Raw genomic sequence first — 20,233 nt, 5'->3', positions numbered from 1 at the left:
TACTCCAAAGCTAAATGGTTAGTTACTGTGGCGGAGTGTTTCTCATTGTAAGAAATAATGGCCAGCCTCTTTCTTCTATGGGTAGTTTTAAATATCTCCTTCATCTGAGACACGTTCTTCCACATATCATTTCCTAGTGATTATTTTTTCTTCTTTGCTGAGACAGGCAAGACTGATTTTAATTTACTTCTTCAAAAATCTCTGAACTGTCTCAAAGTAACCATTAGAAAAATGGCACAGTAAAACTGTTTTCTGCCACAAATAGATGTGAGTGATTTAGACTCTGATTCGTGTGGATCATTTCTACTACCTCTTTTGTAGTTTGGAGTAACCTGTGTTTTTTCCTAATCATGGGGAACATATCTGTTCAAGGGTCCTGTGGTAAATTATGGTCGAGAGAGGAGATCATTCACTTTGAAATTTTGTACAGATGGTCAAAATTGCATCAGATCCTGGAATCTTAACTGAGTTTTCGGAATTTTAGCTGATTCTCAACACCGCTATTACTAACTATTCACTTATCTCAGCAGCAGTGCAGATACTAAATGATGGGAACATTCCATGATTTACCTTTCTGAAGGAAAGTCTCCATGTTCTGGACATTGATTTCATGTTACTGACAAGCTTAACATATAACCAAAATTAATTGAATTTTTGAGACGGATCCTTCGAGAATATTTTGCACACACTGTTCTTCTGGCAGCCAAACACATTTCATTTAACATTTGCTGCTCTATGGGTTTGTTTTATACCCATTGTGCAGACAGCGCTTGTTTTTTTTATGAAGCTTGCTAACATTATCTGCATATCACATGCGAGGCATCTGCGATTATTCTGCTAGATACACATTTTTATAGACATTAGTCAACTGTTAGCTTGAGCTTGAGTCATATTTGATGTCCACTGCCTGAATTAAAAGCTTCTAACTTGTTAATAATTTTTGGAAAAAAACAGTTTTCTGATAATTTCAAATAATAATCAATATCAAGACTGATTATTATTTCGAATCTTCTAACTTGTGTCTGAGAAATTAGATAACCACCTCATTATCAATTTTAGTGAACACGTGTACTTCTCTGCTTACTTTTCAACCATCTGTAACTTGATGTTCATTGTTGCTAATACTGCATTGTGACCACTGATACTTGTCTCTGTGTGAGTGTCCTCAAAGAAGTAAAGTCTGTTGGCACCAAGTCTAGTATTTTTCATAATAGGTAGGGTACCAAATCATCTGTTCTAGGTAATATTAGACACACACACACACACACACACACACACACACACACACACACACACTACAATTTCCACTACTTGATTTTTTTTCTAATATAATCTTGGTTTTGTTAAATGTGTTGAAAATATTGCATTATTTAGCTTTCCACTGAACAAGGAACTAATTTTAAATATACAATCAAAGTGAGAAAGCAGAGGAAATTTCTTTATGGGTAATTGTTTTACTTTTTTGTTTATGGACACTCAAGATGTTCTCTGTTGCTTGCAATTACACTATTTTATTTCAGCACATTAGTACAATAAATGTTGGCATCTTAATAGAATCATTACCACAGTGATATTGTTCTCATATATATTCCCCAAACCTGCAGCAGAACCCAACTCTTGAAATTTTCGTGACAATTACAAAAGAAGTGTATCACTGCACCTTTACTCAGTAAGGCTGATCTTTTGCTAGGTGTTTCTGGTGGTGTGCGATGCTGGTTGACCTTCGCAGCAACAGGTGGTACTGAGACATTGCCAATGTTTGCAGTAGTATTAGATGGGAGCTGCCTCAAGAGTTCTTGTAGCTGTTCTTTGTCGACAATAGCTGCTGCATCTTCTGGTAATTCCAACAACACTGTTTGTAAAAATGTAACCTGCAACAACATCAACATTTTGGCACTAATAACATTACTTGCAAATTACTTTTGAAGTAATGAACTCAACTTATCACAGAAAATCCTCCATAACCAATGGATATTACACACAAAAGAGACGACGATAGAATAAGAAACAAACTAGCATACAATGGTAACAAATACGAAATACAGCAGCTGATAAAAATTAACTGTTTAGCAACAGATATTTTCTATTTGTTCTTTTTATGGAGCTCGTACAATGCAGAAAAAAAAACACCACTAAAGAAATTACAAAAGACATAAGTATTCAGGGATAAGAGAGAAGGTTTTTGTTGTTCCTGTGAGGCCACCAAGGTATGCTTTTGCAACGATTTTTGACTCACAGGTACTCAGGTTTCAGTCACAGTGGCACCTACATTGATGGATTCCACCGATGACTGACATCGGCAGAGGATGGTCAATCTTTTCAAATCAGTTGCAAGTACATGAATGGTCACAATGCAGCCTGCTATGCCGTTTGAACAAGACAGAGCCAGGGCAAAAGCATCGCAGGTGCAACTATGCGAGCTGGTGCCAGTGCTATAGAGACTTGCCACTTGCATGGGTTCCACCAGCGCCACGGGCAGTGCTGAGGATGAAGACATCGACTTCACCTCGTCCAATTGCCGGCCGAGTACAATCCGCCAAAGACGGACAGAAGCCTACTCGGAAGAGAGAAGAGCAGCTCTCGCCCACTTGGTTATAGATCATCATCCAGGGCTGACTTAGACGGGGAACATCATCTAGTGAACTCTAGAAAGTAAACAGACAGTAGTTGCAAATTGCGTCTGCTATGTACTGTGAAGTTTTGTGTTTTTGTATTATATTACATGCAGTATTGCAGACTTCCTTATTCAACAAGTCACAAAGATAAGTACACCTTTTTAACTCATTTGTGTGACTTTGTTACTAATTTGTTGGAGTGTTGTAGAACCTCCGTTCTCTTATCCTGTTACCTGATCCTGAGGCGTAGCTGTGTAATACTGGCAGAGAGAAATTTTCTTAGCGGTTTACTGCACCAGAAGCCGCTTCACAAACTCGACCTACTGTAAAAACAGTGGCAACTCTGCCACCCAGCAGTAGTGACGAAGCCTTTACAAAACTGGCAACAAGGATTTACAAAACAGCTGATCTCATCACTTAAACATATAGACTTCAGATGAAAATGAGTGAAATTCAAACCAGTTACCCCACTTTCCCCCACTCCCTTCACATGGTTGAATCTGCTAACTTCCTCGTGCACAAAATGTGGACTGTGAGAAACAGATTTATTTAATTCAAGAAAGGAGTTTGTGGCACCCTGAGATAAAAAATATCATAATCAAAATATAACTTGGAATCAATGGACTGAAATAACAAAATGGCTCTAAGCACTATGGGACTTAACATCTGATGTCATAAGTCCCCTAGACTTAGAACTAACCAACCTAAGGGCATCACACACACCCATGCCCGAGGCAGAATTCGAACCTGCAACAGTAGCAGCTGTGTGGTTCCGGGCTGAAGCGCCTAGAATCACTCAACCACAGTGACTGAAATAACAGTTTTATTGGAAACTGTAAATAGGCAAAATCTTTATCCAAAATTTTAGGCATATATTATAATACCAAAAAAATAATTTGTTGAAGTGAGAAGAAGGTGGTGTATCTTATGCTTAAAGTTACTTTATAGTTAATCTTTCTTGGGCTGATGTAGCTGGACATTAGCTGTCTACAAATTATAACTACTGCTTACTGGTGTTGTTATGCCAGCAGGGTGGCGATTCTGTCATATGAAGTGCCAAAGAAACTGCTATAAACATGCGTATTCAAATACAGAGTTATGTAAACAGGCAGAATACGGTGCTGCAGTCAGCAACACCTATATAAGACAAAAAGTGTCTGGTGCAGTTGTTAGATTGGTTACTGCTCCTAGAACGGCAGGTTATCAAGATTTAAGTGAGTTTGAACGTGGTGTTATGGTAGGCTCACAAGCGATGGGAAAGAGCATCTCTAAAGTAGCGATGAAGTGAGGATTTTCCTGTATGACCATTTCATAAGTGTAGTGTGAATATCAGGAATCTGTCGCATCGCTACAGTCGGAAAAAGATCCTGCATGAATGAGACCGATGACGACTGAAGAGTATTGTTCAACATGACAAAAGTGCAACCCTGCAGCAAATTGCTGTAGATTTCAATGCTGGGCCATCAACAAGTGTCAGGGTGTGAACCATTCAACGAAACATAATTGATATGGGCTTTCAGAGCCGAAGGTCCACTCGTGTACCCTTGATAACTGTACAACACAACGCTTTACCCCTCGCCTGGGCCAGTCAACACCAATGGTGGACTGTTGATGACTGGAAACATGTTGCCTGGTCGGACGAGTCTCGTTTCAAATTGTATTGAGCAGATTGACATGTATGTATACAGAGACAACCTCATGAATCCATGGACCTTGCATGTCAGCAGGGGATTGTTCAAGCTGGTGGAGGCTCTGTAATGGTGTGGAGCATGTGCTGTTGGAGTGATATGGGACCCTTGATGTGTCTAGATATGACTCTGAAAGGTGACACATATGTAAGCATCCTTCCTGACCACCTGAAATCTATTCATGTCCACTGTGCACTGCAACAGACTTGGGCAATTCTTGCAGGACAATGCGACATCCTACACATCCATATTTGCTACAGAGTGGCTCCAGGAACATTCTTCCGACTTTAAACACTTCCACTGGCCACCAAACTCCCCAGACATGAATATTATTGAGCATATCTGGGATGCCTTGCAATGTGCTGTTCAGAAGAGATCTCCACCCCCTCATATTCTTATGGATTTATGGACAGCCCTGTAGGATTCATGGTGACAATTCCCTCCGGCACTATTTCAGACATTTGTCAAGTCCATGCCACATTGTGTTGCAGCACTCCTGTGTGCTCACGGGGACCCTACACGATATTAGGTAGGTTTCTTTGGCTCTTCAGTGTAGGTGCTTCCACTCTTCAGTGCTTTAGCTGTTCAGAGTATCTTATTCTAATATTTATGATTGTCTTTCACATATAAGCTCACTGACAACCACTGATGGTTAACTGAATTTACTTCAAACTGCGCAGAGAGTTTGTAATCTTTCTTTTCAGTGTCACCATGAATCATATCAAGTATGTAATTTCTCTCTTCATCTCGTATATTCATAAAACTTGCTGGTTATACCAATAACTGAGGAAAGAGGGTACAGTACTCATCACATTCTTTTCAAGACCTACATAGCTCATCTACATTTGGTGCCTTTTTAATAGCAAAAGCTACAATGCAGTAATTCCTCTCCAAGCATAGAGGTGTTGTGGCATCCACCCTGCCTATGCAGGTTACAACAGATTCTAACTTCCTTGATAGAGCTGATCTAACCTAACCACCTTGATCCTGATAAAAACTGACAGTTGACAACCTATGAACAATCAGACGGACTCTGGAAACTGCCACTTTGAAGCCTTAAAATGATGGCAATGGAAAAAAATTAATTACTAATATTTGGCCAGGAATGGGAAATGAGGTGGTGGTGCACAGTTTCTGACATCCAGGTAATGAACCAATTAAGCTTTGTTGCTCACTTAATGTGATTCAAAAAAAGTAAGCTAGTGTCAGTATAGGGTATCACCCTCTTCCCTCTCTCTTATCATCACAGTCACCTACAATCTACAACAATACTTAACATATATGGCCTGCAAACTACTGAAACAGCATCAATAAATACGTCTCCCAACAGGTCATTAACTACAGGAAATGACGAATATGGTAATTATCATTATTGTTATAAAATGATGATAATGGCAGCAGTGGCGGTGTAACAAAGGTAATGGAAAAGCAATTATAAATTTTTGTAGTTCACTCAAATTACACCTGTACCAGGAGTGATCTCGATACAAGTGTTTCAGAATGTTTCACCCTTACAAGTGAATAATGGATTCCAAGCAGAATGGAGGCACTATACGTTGGAGACAGAGAAAGTGTGAAAGACATGCAACTGATAAACCCATCATTTTTCTTGCTGGGGATAGCAGTGCATAGCGTTTATTGACTTTGAACAAGAACAGTTCATACGTACAAGCAAATGCGAGAAAAGATGAGTGGTCTGGTCAAAAGAGGATAACACAAAATGTGGTCCAAAGGTTTCCATTCAAGTCCAACATTACAAAACAAAGTCCTCAGCATGTAAGTATACAGTTCAAACCAGAGTCTGATACTCAATGTTATCACAGCACTCTGGGGCCCTTGCAGCCCTCTAGTTGAAAGTACAGAATTTTCAAAACCCACAATAGACAGGATGTGTGGCTTATATACATCACTCCTATACCACAGCATCAGCACATGTGATTCAAGTGGTGCACTGTCAGGTGATGCCATCATGGACCCATTTGTCTGTAGTGTCTGTAATTGTTCTGTCATAGTTATTACTTCTGGTTGGATAGCTCCTGAAATGTCCTAGTTTGTGGCGGTATCTTCACTGCTAGGTCAATGAGAGGATTGGCAGTGGTGGAGGACGGTTCATATTGCTGTCCTTAAATGTCAGTGACATTATGGTGTGGGATTTGTTTGAAGTATTTTCATTGGAGGGAATGCAGTGGGGAACCCAGTGGGCATTGTAGCGAGATCCTCTCCTGGGAATGCAGAATCTGTAGTAGAAATAAGTTGATAGAGGAGCAGGAGCATAAGATTTGTGCCCTTCAGACGCAGTTACAATATGCAAAGGAGGAACTAGATAGGCTGAGGCGGGTGAAGGGTGCTGGGGAATGGAACTGGCAGTTGGCAGGAAGGCAGCTAGGAGGAGGAGGAGGAGGTGGTATTCAGACAGTTATACTTTGCGTATATCTAATAGATCTGACCAGTTATCAGAGTTGAGTAGAGAGGAGGCTCCGGCAGCTGTAGGCGTAGGAAATATGCAGCAGTCCTCAGCAGTTAAGAGGCCTAAGTCAGTTGCAAAGTCTAACAGAAAGAAGAAGGTTCTGCTGCTAGGTAGTTTGCATGGTAGAGGTGTAGGCCAGCAGTTGCAGGAAGTGTTAAGAGAGTGAGTAGCAGGTCATCAGCAATGTGAAGCCTAGTGCAGGGTAGGCTCAGGTGACTGACAGCATAGGGGAGTTATGTACGAATTTTACAAGAGAGGATCAGGTAGTGATAGTGGGTGGAGCAGGGAATAGTCTTGATAGGGACGGGGAATATGATGTAGATGGTGACCTGGTAAAGATAGCTACTCAAACTGGTGGCATTAATGTGCATTTCGTGCAACTGTTTCAGCATCACGATAGGCCTCATCTTCATGCAGCTGTTAGGCACGTTAACATGGGCTGGAGAGGGCGCTGATGGCAGAGGGCAAGGGTCACATTTCAGTGGTGCCAGCTGGGTCTATCAGTAGGTCGGGTTTCACTAGGCATGACCTGCACCTCAATAGGTATGGGAAGAGGAGGCTGGCAAAGCTTATAGGGATAGTGTAGTGGGTGGTGGTGGGATGACTCATGGAAAAATTCCTGTAGAAGTTGGTGTTGGAGCTGCACCTTCTTTAGACTGAAGTCAGCTGATAGGTATACCTGCTCAAAGAAAGTCCCTCGAACTAAGAAATTATCTTCAGAGGATGTCAGGTTTCCAAGTAGAGAACGAATTAGCATATTTCATAAAAATATAAGAGGCATTAGAGATAAAGTTAGTGAACTGCTTATAGATGCTGATTCTGACATTACTGGTATATCGGAGCACCATTTAAATAATTTGACAATTCAGAGGCTTCATCTACCAGGATACAGATTAGCTGACTGTTTTTCAAGGAGTTCCTTGCGGAGTGGGGGAGTGGCCATGAACGTAAAAAACAGTATTCCATTTGAGTCCATAAGCTTATCACAGCACTGCACTGAACAGATATTTGTGTGTTGTGTAGAGGCAGTTGAACTTAGTGAAACTAAACTTCTAATTGTTGTTGTTGTTTATAGGTCACGTAACTCTGACTTTACAGCACTTATGCCCAAGCTAGAGACAGTTCTTAGTTCACTTTATAGGAAGTACCAAAAATTAGTTATATGTGGTGACTTCAATATCAATTTTGTATATGACTGTGAAAGAAAAAGGATGTTCATAGATCTCCTAAACTCACATGATCCGATGCAGACTGCGTTTTATCAGATTAGGGCGGAAGGAAACAGAAGCACAGCAGTAGACAATTTTTTTTTTTTATTCGTTCTTCATTACTAGATAGAAATTCTGTTATTAAAAGGGTGAATGGCCTTTCAGACCATGATGCACAAATTTTAACACTAAAAGGCTTTTGTACTCAAACAAATGTCACATATAATTACAAACTATGTAGGAAAGCTAATCCAACGGCAATAGAAAGGTTTTAAACCTTGTCAAGGAACAAGAGTGGCAGGATGTTTACAGTGCCGACAACATAGATGACAAATATATTTTCCTTGACACATTTCTCAGGCTCTTTCAGAGTTGCTTTCCATTAGAACGTTCTAAATTGGGTACTAGCAATAAAAGGCAACCTGGCTGGCTGACTAGTGAGATAAGGATATCATGTGGAATAAAGCAGGAATTATATCAAAATGTTAGAAGTAGTCACAATCAAGCTACAGTAGCCATTACAAACAGTACTGTAAGGTACTTAAAACGTCATTAGGAAGGCAAGGAGTAAATGGCACGCAAATAGAATAGTTAATTCACAGGATAAAATTAAAACAATATGGTCACTTGTGAAGGAAGTGTCTGGTCAGCAGCACAAGGTCGAAGATATAAAGTCTACATCTACATTTATACTCCGCAAGCCACCCAAAAGCGTGTGGCAGATGGCACTTTACGTGCCACTGTCATTACCTCCCATTCCAGTCGCGCATGGTTCTCGGGAAGAACGACTGCTGGAAAGCCTCCGTGCGTGCTCGAATCTCTCTAATTTTACATTCGTGATCTCCTCGGGAGGTATAAGTAGGGGGAAGCAATATATTTGATACCTCATCCAGAAACGCACCCTCTCGAAACCTGGACAGCAAGCTACACCGCGATGTAGAGCGCCTCTCCTGCAGAGTCTGCCACTTGAGTTTGCTAAACATCTACGTAACGCTATCACGTTTACCAAATAACCCTGTGATGAAACACGCCGCTCTTCTTTGGATCTTCTCTATCTCCTCCGTCAACCTGACCCGGTACGGATTCCAAACTGTTGAGCAATACTCAAGTATAGGTCAAACGAGTGTTTTGTAAGCCACCTCCTTGTTTGATGGACCACATTTTCTAAGGACTCTCCCAATGAATCTCAACCTGGCACCTGCCTTACCAACAATTAATTTTTTATGATCATTCCACTTCAAATCGTTCCGTACGCATACTCCCAGATATTTTACAGAAGTAACAGCTACCAGTGTTTGTTCCGCTATCATATAATCATACAATAAAGGATCCTTCTTTCTATGTATTCGCAATACATTATATTTGCCTGTGTTAAGGGTCAGTTGCTCCTCCCTGCACCAAGTGCCTATCCGCTGCAGATCTTCCTGCATTTCGCTACAATTTTCTAATGCTGCAACTTCTCTGTATACTACAGCATCATCCACAAAAAGCTGCATGGAACTTCCGACACTATGTACTAGGTCATTTATACATATTGTAAAAAGCAATGGTCCCATAACACTCCCCTGTGGCACGCCAGAGGTTACTTTAACGTTTGCAGATGTGTCTCCAATGAGAACAACATGCTGTGTTCTGTTTACTAAAAACTCTTCAATCCAGCCACACAACTGGTCTGATTTTCCGTACGCTCTTACTTTGTTTATCAGGCGACAGTGCGGAACTGTATCAAACGCCTTCTGGAAGTCAAGGAAAATGGCATCTACCTGGGAGTCTGTATCTAATATTTTCTGGGTCTCATGAACAAATAAAGCGAGTTGGGTCTCACACGATCACTGTTTCTGGAATCCATGTTAATTCCTACAGAATAGATTCTGGGTCTCCAGAAATGGCATGATACACGAGCAAAATGTTCTAAAATTCTGCAACAGATCGATATCAGATATATAGGCATATAGTTTTGCACATCTGCTCGACGACCCTTCTTGAAAACTGGAACTACCTGTGCTCTTTTCCAATCATTTGGAACCTTCTGTTCCTCTAGAGCCTTGCGGTACACAGCTGTTAGAAGGGGGGGCAAGTTCTTTTGCGTACTCTGTGAAGAATCGAATTGGTATCCCATCAGGTCCAGTGGACTTTCCTCTGTTGAGTGATTTCAGTTGTTTCCCATTCCTTGGACACTTATTTCGATGTCAGACATTTTTTATTTGTGCGAGGATTTAAAGGAACTGCAGTGCGGTCTTCCTCTGTGAAACAGCTTTGGAAAAAGGTGTTTAGTATTTCTGCTTTACGCGCATCATCCTCTGCTTCAATGCCATTATCACCCCAGAGTGTCTGGATATGTTGTTTCGATCCACTTATTGGTTTAACGTAAGACCAGAACTTCCTAGGATTTTCTGTCAAGTCGGTACATAGAATTTTACTTTCGAATTCACTGAAAGCTTCACGCAGCCCTCCTTATGCTAACTTTGACATTGTTTAGCTTCTGTTTGTCTGAGAGGTTTTGGCTGCATTTAAATTTGCAGTGAAGCTCTCTCTGTTTTCGCATTAGTTTTCTAACTTTGTTGTTGATCCACGGTGGGTTTTTCCCATCCCTCACAGTTTTACTTGTCACGTACCTGTCTAAAACGCATTTTACGATTGCCTTGAACTTTTTCCATAAACACTCAACATTGTTAGTGTCGGAACAGAAATTTTCGTTTTGCATCTGTTAGGTAGTCTGAAATCTGCCTCCTATTACTCTTGCAAAACAGATAAACCTTCCTCCCTTTTTTTATATTCCTATTTCCTTCCATATTCAGGGATGCTGCAACGGCCTTATGATCACTGATTCGCTGTTCTGCGCTTACGGAGTCGAAAATTTCGTGCCTGTTTGTTATCAGTAGGTCCAAGATGTTATCTCCACGAGTCGGTTCTCTGTTTGATTGCTCGAGGTAATTTTCGGATAGTGCACTCAGTATTATGTCAATCGATGCTCTGTCCCTACCACCCGTCTTAAACATCTGTGTGTCCCAATCTATATTTGGTAAATTTAAATTTCCACCTAAGACTACAACATTCTGAGGAAATTTATGTGAAATGTATTCCAGATTTTCTCTCAGTCTAGAGAGCCTAGCAGAATATCAAAGTACTGTGCTGCACATGTTAGCCCTGCACTTAGCCATATTTGTAATTTTTCTTTAAGAATGATCAGTTTCCTGAACAATTAAAGTACTCAGTAGTAAAGCCATTTTATAAAAAGGGAGAAAGGGATAATGTACACAATTTTAGATCTATTTTTATACCATCAGTGTATTGCTCCAGAAGTTGGAACATTATGGAATTCGGAGAATAGCTCACAATTAGTTCACCTCTTACTTTAACAACAGACAGCAAACGGTCATTAATTACATTGTTGAAAATGTCTGCGATGTGGGGCCTGGGTGGGGCACAGTCAAATTGGGGATGCCTCAAGGATCAGTGTTGAGGTCACTCCTGTTCCTTATTTATATAAGTGATATGTCCTCTAGTATTATGGATAACTCTAAAATATTTCTGTTTACTGATGACACTAGCTTGGTAGTGAAGGATGTTGTGTGCAACATTGGCTTGGTTTAAAATAGTGCAGTTGATGGCATAAACTAATGCTAAATCAGAGTAAGACTCAGTTTTTACAGTTTCTAACACACAATTCAACAATGATTAGTGAAACTGAACAGTTCAAATTTCTACATGTTCAGATAGATAGTAAACTGCCATGGAAAGCCAATATTCAGGATCTTGTTCAAAGGCTTAATGCTGCCTATATATACAGGGTTATTACAAATGATTGCAGCGATTTCACAGCTCTACAATAACTTTATTATTTGAGATATTTTCACAATGCTTTGCACACACATACAAAAACTCAAAAAGTTTTTTTAGGCATTCACAAATGTTTGATATGTGCCCCTTTAGTGATTCGGCAGACATCAAGCCGATAATCAAGTTCCTCCCACACTCGGCGCAGCATGTCTCCATCAATGAGTTCGAAAGCATCGTTGATGCGAGCTCGCAGTTCTGGCATGTTTCTTGGCAGAGGAGGTTTAAACACTGAATCTTTCACATAACCTCACAGAAAGAAATCGCATGAGGTTAAGTCGGGAGAGCATGGAGGCCATGACATGAATTGCTGATCATGATCTCCACCACGACCGATCCATCGGTTTTCCAATCTTCTGTTTAAGAAATGCCGAACATCATGATGGAAGTGCGATGGAGCACCATCCTGTTGAAAGATGAAGTCGGCGCTGTCAGTCTCCAGTTGTGGCATGAGCCAATTTTCCAGCATGTCCAGATACACGTGTCCTGTAACGTTTATTTCGCAGAAGAAAAAGGGGCCATAAACTTTAAACCGTGAGATTGCACAAAACACGTTAACTTTTGGTGAATTGCGAATTTGCTGCACGAATGCGGGAGGATTCTCTACCGCCCAGATTCGCGCATTGTATCTGTTCACTTCACCATTAAGAAAAAATGTTGCTTCATCACTGAAAACAAGTTTCGCACTGAACGCATCCTCTTCCATGAGCTGTTGCAACCGCGCCGAAAATTCAAAGCGTTTGACTTTGTCATCGGGTGTCAGGGCTTGTAGCAATTGTAAATGGTAAGGCTTCTGCTTTAGCCTTTTCCGTAAGATTTTCCAAACCGTCGGCTGTGGTACGTTTAGCTCCCTGCTTGCCTTATTCGTCGACTTCCGCGGGCTACGCGTGAAACTTGCCCGCACGTGTTCAACCGTTTCTTTGCTCACTGCAGGTCGAGCCGTTGATTTCCCCTTACAGATGCATCCAGAAGCTTTAAACTGCGCATACCATCGCCGAATGGAGCTAGCAGTTGGTGGATCTTTGTTGAACTTCGTCCTGAAGTGTCGTTGCACTGTTATGACTGACTGATGTGAGTGCATTTCAAGCACGACATACGCTTTCTCGGCTCCTGTCGCCATTTTGTCTCACTGCGCTCTCGAGCACTCTGGCGACAGAAACCTGAAGTGCGGCTTCAGCCGAACAAAACTTTATGAGTTTTTCTACGTATCTGTAGTGTGTCGTGACCATATGTCAATGAATGGAGCTACAGTGAATTTATGAAAACGCTTCAATCATTTGTAATAGCCCTGTATATTCTTCACTGTCATTTCTTGTTAACAATATCAGCTAATTCCCAAGAATTAGCAGCTTTCACTCAGTTAATACTTGGCAGAAATCCAACCTGCATTTGGATTGCACTTCCTTAACTCTCATGCAGAAATGTGTGCAGTATACTACTGCATCCAATTTCAATAAGCTACCAGAAGAATTCAAAAATTTTAGCAGCACTCCAAGTGCTTTTAAATCAAAACTGAAGAGTTTCCTCAGGTGTCACTCCTATTCTGTTGAGGAGTTGCTTGACAAATTAAGCTGATTCTTATGTTATATTGTTGATTGTGTTTATTTAAACTTATGGCTTGACTTTTTTTGGGTTCATAAACATTTTATTATTATCTGTTATTACTTTTATGTTGTAATTTCAAGTACTGACGTACTCCATGACCTTGGAGATTTGCTCCTCAATTTGGTCCTATGGAACTAGACATGTAAATAAATAAATAAAATATGCTGGAAGCCTTGGCTTTCTGGTGGTGTGCCCCGAGGTGCCAGAAGTGTTTTGGTGCAAGCAGTGGAGGCTGTGGCCATTTCATATTAGGTATGTGTGGTCCGATTTCTTTGATGTAGTGTAAGAAGCAGATGCCATTGCTGCCACATCATTTGTCTTGCACCCGTGTACCACTGTAATGATCCTGGGAAACCTTACTGAAGGTGCATGTGCAGACCAATGCACCAACTTCAATGCAAGGGAGTTCTGCGCAGTTCTGGTGATGAGAGCATCAAATCCAGTAATATGTGTTAGTGGTGGTCTTGGGGAAGCTCCAATGGTGACTTTCCTTTGACCAGCTTTGTTCCGTAAGATGCCAGGATGTGAATAAGTGCATCCTCTATGTTGAAAGATGGCACCACATTTTTGATCTGGGTTTTAAGTGTTTACATAATTTGTCGGAATTGACATTCAAGGATAGGTGAAATGGTGCGGTGGCATTCACAAGATGTCTCTTCTGTTAAAGAAGTCCTGAAACAGACCAGTCATAAACTGAAGGTCATTTTTTTGACAAGTCTACATCTACATCTACTACATCTACATTGATACTCCGCAAGCCACCCAACGGTGTGTGGCGGAGGGCACTTTACGTGCCACTGTCATTACCTCCCTTTCCTGTTCCAGTCGCGTATGGTTCGCGGGAAGAACGACTGTCTGAAAGCCTCCGTGCGCGCTCTAATCTCTCTAATTTTACATTCGTGATCTCCTCGGGAGGTATAAGTAGGGGGAAGCAATATATTCGATACCTCATCCAGAAACGCACCCTCTCGAAACCTGGACAGCAAGCTACACCGCGATGCAGAGCGCCTCTCTTGCAGAGTCTGCCACTTGAGTTTATTAAACATCTCCGTAACGCTATCACGGTTACCAAATAACCCGGTGACGAAACGCGCCGCTCTTCTTTGGATCTTTTCTATCTCCTCCGTCAACCCGACCTGGTACGGATCCCACACTGATGAGCAATACTCAAGTATAGGTCGAACGAGTGTTTTGTAAGCCACCTCCTTTGTTGATGGACTACATTTTCTAAGCACTCTCCCAATGAATCTCAACCTGGTACCCGCCTTACCAACAATTAATTTTATATGATCATTCCACTTCAAATCGTTCCGTACGCATACTCCCAGATATTTTACAGAAGTAACTGCTACCAGTGTTTGTTCCGCTATCATATAATCATACAATAAAGGATCCTTCTTTCTATGTATTCGCAATACATTACATTTGTCTATGTTAAGGGTCAGTTGCCACTCCCTGCACCAAGTGCCTATCCGCTGCAGATCTTCCTGCATTTCGCTACAATTTTCTAATGCAGCAACTTCTCTGTATACTACAGCATCATCCGCGAAAAGCCGCATGGAACTTCCGACACTATCTACTAAGTCATTTATATATATTGTCAAAAGCAATGGTCCCATAACACTCCCCTGTGGCACGCCAGAGGTTACTTTAACGTCTTTAGACGTCTCTCCATTGATAACAACATGCTGTGTTCTGTTTGCTAAAAACTCTTCAATCCAGCCACACAGCTGGTCTGATATTCCGTAGGCTCTTACTTTGTTTATCAGGCGACAGTGCGGAACTGTATCGAACGCCTTCCGGAAGTCAAGAAAAATAGCATCTACCTGGGAGCCTGTATCTAATATTTTCTGGGTCTCATGAACAAATAAGGCGAGTTGGGTCTCACACGATCACTGTTTCCGGAATCCATGTTGATTCCTACATAGTAGATTCTGGGTTTCCAGAAATGACATGATACGCGAGCAAAAAACATGTTCTAAAATTCTACAAGAGATCGACGTAAGAGATATAGGTCTATAGTTTTGCGCATCTGCTCGACGACCCTTCTTGAAGACTGGGACTATCTGTGCTCTTTTCCAATCATTTGGAACCCTCCGTTCCTCTAGAGACTTGCGGTACACGGCTGTTAGAAGGGGGGCAAGTTCTTTCGCGTACTCTGTGTAGAATCGAATTGGTATCCCGTCAGGTCCAGTGGACTTTCCTCTATTGAGTGATTCCAGTTGCTTTTCTATTCCTTGGACACTTATTTCGATGTCAGCCATTTTTTCGTTTGTGCGAGGATTTAGAGAAGGAACTGCAGTGCGGTCTTCCTCTGTGAAACAGCTTTGGAAAAAGGTGTTTAGTATTTCAGCTTTACGCGTGTCATCCTCTGTTTCAATGCCATCATCATCCCGTAGTGTCTGGATATGCTGTTTCGAGCCACTTACTGATTTAACGTAAGACCAGAACTTCCTAGGATTTTCTGTCAAGTCGGTACATAGAATTTTACTTTCGAATTCAATGAACGCTTCACGCATAGCACTCCTTACGCTAACTTTGACATCGTTTAGCTTCTGTTTGTCTGAGAGGTTTTGGCTGCGTTTAAACTTGGAGTGGAGCTCTCTTTGCTTTCGCAGTAGTTTCCTAACTTTGTTGTTGTACCACGGTGGGTTTTTCCCGTCCCTCACAGTTTTACTCGGCACGTACCTGTCTAAAACGCATTTTACGATTGCCTTGAACTTTTTCCATAAACACTCAACATTGTCAGTGTCGGAACAGAAATTTTCGTTTTGATCTGTTAGGTAGTCTGAAATCTGCCTTCTTTTACTCTTGCTAAACAGATAAACCTTCCTCCCTTTTTTTATATTCCTATTAACTTCCATATTCAGGGATGCTGCAACGGCCTTATGATCACTGATTCCCTGTTCTGTACATACAGAGTCGAAAAGTTCGGGTCTGTTTGTTATCAGTAGGTCCAAGATATTATCTCCACGAGTCGGTTCTCTGTTTAATTGCTCGAGGTAATTTTCGGATAGTGCACTCAGTATAATGTCACTCGATGCTCTGTCCCTACCACCCGTCCTAAACATCTGAGTGTCCCAGTCTATATCTGGTAAATTGAAATCTCCACCTAAGACTATAACATGCTGAGAAAATTTATGTGAAATGTATTCCAAATTTTCTCTCAGTTGTTCTGCCACTAATGCTGCTGAGTCGGGAGGTCGGTAAAAGGAGCCAATTATTAACCTAGTTCGGTTGTTTAGTGTAACCTCCACCCATAATAATTCACAGGAACTATCCACTTCTACTTCACTACAGGATAAACTACTACCAACAGCGACGAACACTCCACCACCGGTTGCATGCAATCTATCCTTTCTAAACACCGTCTGTACCTTTGTAAAAATTTCGGCAGAATTTATCTCTGGCTTAAGCCAGCTTTCTGTACCTATAACGATTTCAGCTTCGGTGCTTTCTATCAGCGCTTGAAGTTCCGGTACTTTACCAACGCAGCTTCGACAGTTGACAATTACAATACCGATTGCTGCTTGGTCCCCGCATGTCCTGACTTTGCCCCACACCCGTTGAGGCTGTTGCCCTTTCTGTACTTGCCCAAGGCCATCTAACCTAAAAAACCGCCCAGCCCACGCCACACAACCCCTGCTACCCGTGTAGCCGCTTGTTGCGTGTAGTGGACTCCTGATCTATCCAGCGGAACCCGAAACCCCACCACCCTATGGCGAGAGTGAGAACCTCCATCATAAAAGTCTTCTCTAAGGCTTTGATGGATAGCTGCTGACATAATACTGTCTTTTTGCATCACATATGGGAAGTGTGAGCACATGTCCACTACCATGAGCCAAATGTCATCCAGAAACGGACTGGCATGATCAATATGGACACACACTTAGTGTTGCTGGGAAATCAGTCGAGATAAGAGCTCCTGCTGTGGTGCCACTTGTTTTGCTGCACATTCCACACAAGTGTAGGGTAGTGACTCAATATCTGCTGAGATGCCAGAGCAGGCAAGTGACATCATTCTCATAATGCACCAATGGTTGGCATGGGATGTGGGTATGCAACACTGCCAGGACCACTACCCAGCAATCACAGTAGTCTGTCAAGCGGAGCACTGCTGTGATCATCTGTGTTACCTAAAACTCAAGACTATGTGGAGGACGGGAACCTTTTATGTAGCAGTTGGCTGTGACTCAAAAAGTATGTGAAATATGTTGAAATTACATACTGATGGTATAACTCTCTGATTCTGTGGAACTGAAATCAGGAGCCAACAAACTGAAGTCTAAAACTCGTATTCCATACTACTGCCCTTACACACCATTCCATCTCATATAGCTCTGCAGCATTATGCCTAGATATTTAATCAATGTAACTGTTTGAGCAGTACACAACAAATGCTGTATTCAAACATTATGGGATTGTTTATTCTATGCATCTGCATTAACTTAAAACTTTTTTTTTTTTTTTTTTTTTTTTAACATTTCGAGCTACCTGCCAGTCATCACACCAACTCGAAATTCTATGTCACCTTAAAGCCTCCTACATTCAATCAATGACAATACTTTCCCACACAATAGTGTCATTAGCAATTAGTTGCAGATTGCTGTTCACTCTATCCACCAGAACACTTTTGTATATAGAGGAAAGAGCTGTCCCTATCACAATTCACTGTGACACTACAAATGATATCCTCGTTTCTGATGAACATTCACAATTGAGGACAATGTACTGGATTCTGTTACTTAAGAGGTCTTCGAACCACTCACATATCTGGGAACCGTGCAAGATGCAATATAATCTTAAGCTGTCAGCACATGTACCCTGCTGTTGGATGTCAACATTGAGCGTGGCGAGTTCAACAGTCAGCTGAATTCTCAGAAAAAAAGGTGTGATATGTGCATACAATATTTGGACCTCATCAAGGTATACACGATCGCAGCACGCTGCAGAGCCAGTTGTCGACTGTATCTGACTCGTAAATTACACTGTTTAAGAAATGGGCGGGATCTATTAAAGCGTACTTTCCTCCCTTGTCTATATGCATCAGCTTATAGAAGCTCCATTACAAATAGTGCAATACAAATTTACAATAGTTCTCCACACAAGATAAAAATTATTTCATCATTCTCACCTTTTAGTAAAATTCTGTGGTCATTCTTACTTGACCACTGTCCCTACTCAGTAGCAGAATCTTTACAACATGTGTACTACAAAACTTTAAAAAGGGCAACATATCTAACGGCAAGTAATGAAAGGTGTCCTGTAGATTAAGCAAATCGAACAAATTTACTCCTGAAAAAGAGCACACTTATGTGCTGTGACTCCCATAAGTCCAACCCCTCGTCCAAGTCGTGGGAGATGGGCAACGGCACAAAGTAGGGGACTGCCTATAGGGGCGATGTACAGCGGGGACTTCGTGTGCCCCAGGACCGCTACGGTAGCTGGGAAGGCCCTATGGGAACCCTGAAACGTGACGGCTAACAGGGCTCTGGTGAAGCTGCGATAGGCCTAGCAAGCCAGTAGTGGATAAATCAACTGCTTTCAAAAAGGGAACATGCCTCGGATCACGGAACGGATTTAAAGGAAACCGACCAAGCAATGGAAAAGGATTACGAGATTGTTTACGACTGGGCACCTTAAACGTAAGGACTCCAACTGGGAAGTTAGAAGAAATTGTAGAAATGATGGAAAGGAGGAAATTGGACATCTTGGGACTTGCTGAGACTAGGTGGAGAGGAGTTGGTGAAAAACCACTAAGTAAAGGATGTAAACTGTACTGGATAGGGAATGAGAGGGGAAGAAATGGAGTGGCAATAGTGGTCAGAGAGGGTCTGCAGGAGGAGGTGGAAGGTATCAATGATCGAATGATAAAAGCCAGAGTACGAGTGAAAGGAAAAAGCATTGAAATCATCCAAGCATATGCCCCACAGGCGGGGTGTACAAAAAAGGAGGAGGAGGAATTTGAAGATGACATGCAAAAGCAGCTAAATGGAGGTAATCAGATTATAATAAGGGACCTCAATGCACATGTTGGCACAGACAGGAAAGGATTCGAGGAGATAATGGGACCAGAGGGCTGGGGGAACTGAAATAGAGAAGGAAAATTGTTGCTGGAATTCTGCAAGAGGAATGGGCTGGCGATTGCAAATTCCTGGTACAAGAAGAGAAGTAGCCACAAAATAACTTGGTACAGTGGAGACTGGTCCCAAACTTCAGTAGTAGACTATGCACTAGTGGATAGGCAGATGATGAGCAGCCTCACAGATGTTAAGGTCATTCCATCTGAGGCCTTAGACAGTGACCATCGGCTGTTGGTAGCCACCCTGAGAGAGAAAAAAGCTAGGAGGGCAACAGGCATACAGGAGAAAAGGTTGAAGACATGGATGCTGAAAGAGGATGAACGGAGGACCCAGTACCAGACACTGATCAGGAAGAAGCTGCCAAAGGAAGATCAGAGAACAGTGGAAGAAGAATGGGGAGATTTTAAGAGGGCTCTAGTTGAGGCAGCTGAGACTGTGTGCGGAAGAACTAGCACAAAGAGGAGAAGTAAGGAAACCCCATGGTGGAACAACATATGTAAAGAGGCAGTACTTCGAAAGAACAAAGCCTTCAGAGAATGGTTCCAGACCCGAACAGAGGAAGCTAGGGTAAAATATAAGGGAAGCAAGAAAGCGGCACAGACCATAGTAAGGGCGGAGAAGAAGAAGTGGATGGAAAAATGGACAAGAATGTTAGAAGAGGACAGTGAAGGGAACAAAAAAGTACTTTACACCATGGTAAGAAATAAGAGGAACGACAGAAGCGAGTGCC

General features: G+C 41.8%; 1 protein-coding gene across 2 annotated transcripts in view; it reads right to left on the bottom strand.

The window, feature by feature from the left end:
* Positions 1–20,233, bottom strand: part of LOC124554861 (GTPase-activating protein and VPS9 domain-containing protein 1) — a 345,101-nt gene that overhangs the window by 217,761 nt on the left and 107,107 nt on the right. For both annotated transcript variants that reach the window (XM_047128529.1, XM_047128530.1), the window contains exon 9: positions 1,661–1,871. In XM_047128529.1, coding sequence (XP_046984485.1) covers positions 1,661–1,871 — 211 coding nt within the window. The remainder of the gene's footprint in view (positions 1–1,660; positions 1,872–20,233) is intronic.

The sequence above is a fragment of the Schistocerca americana genome, chromosome X (assembly GCF_021461395.2).
Source record: "Schistocerca americana isolate TAMUIC-IGC-003095 chromosome X, iqSchAmer2.1, whole genome shotgun sequence".
In the NCBI taxonomy this organism is placed as follows: Eukaryota; Metazoa; Arthropoda; class Insecta; order Orthoptera; family Acrididae; genus Schistocerca; species Schistocerca americana.
This window is presented reverse-complemented; position numbering and strand designations above follow the sequence as displayed.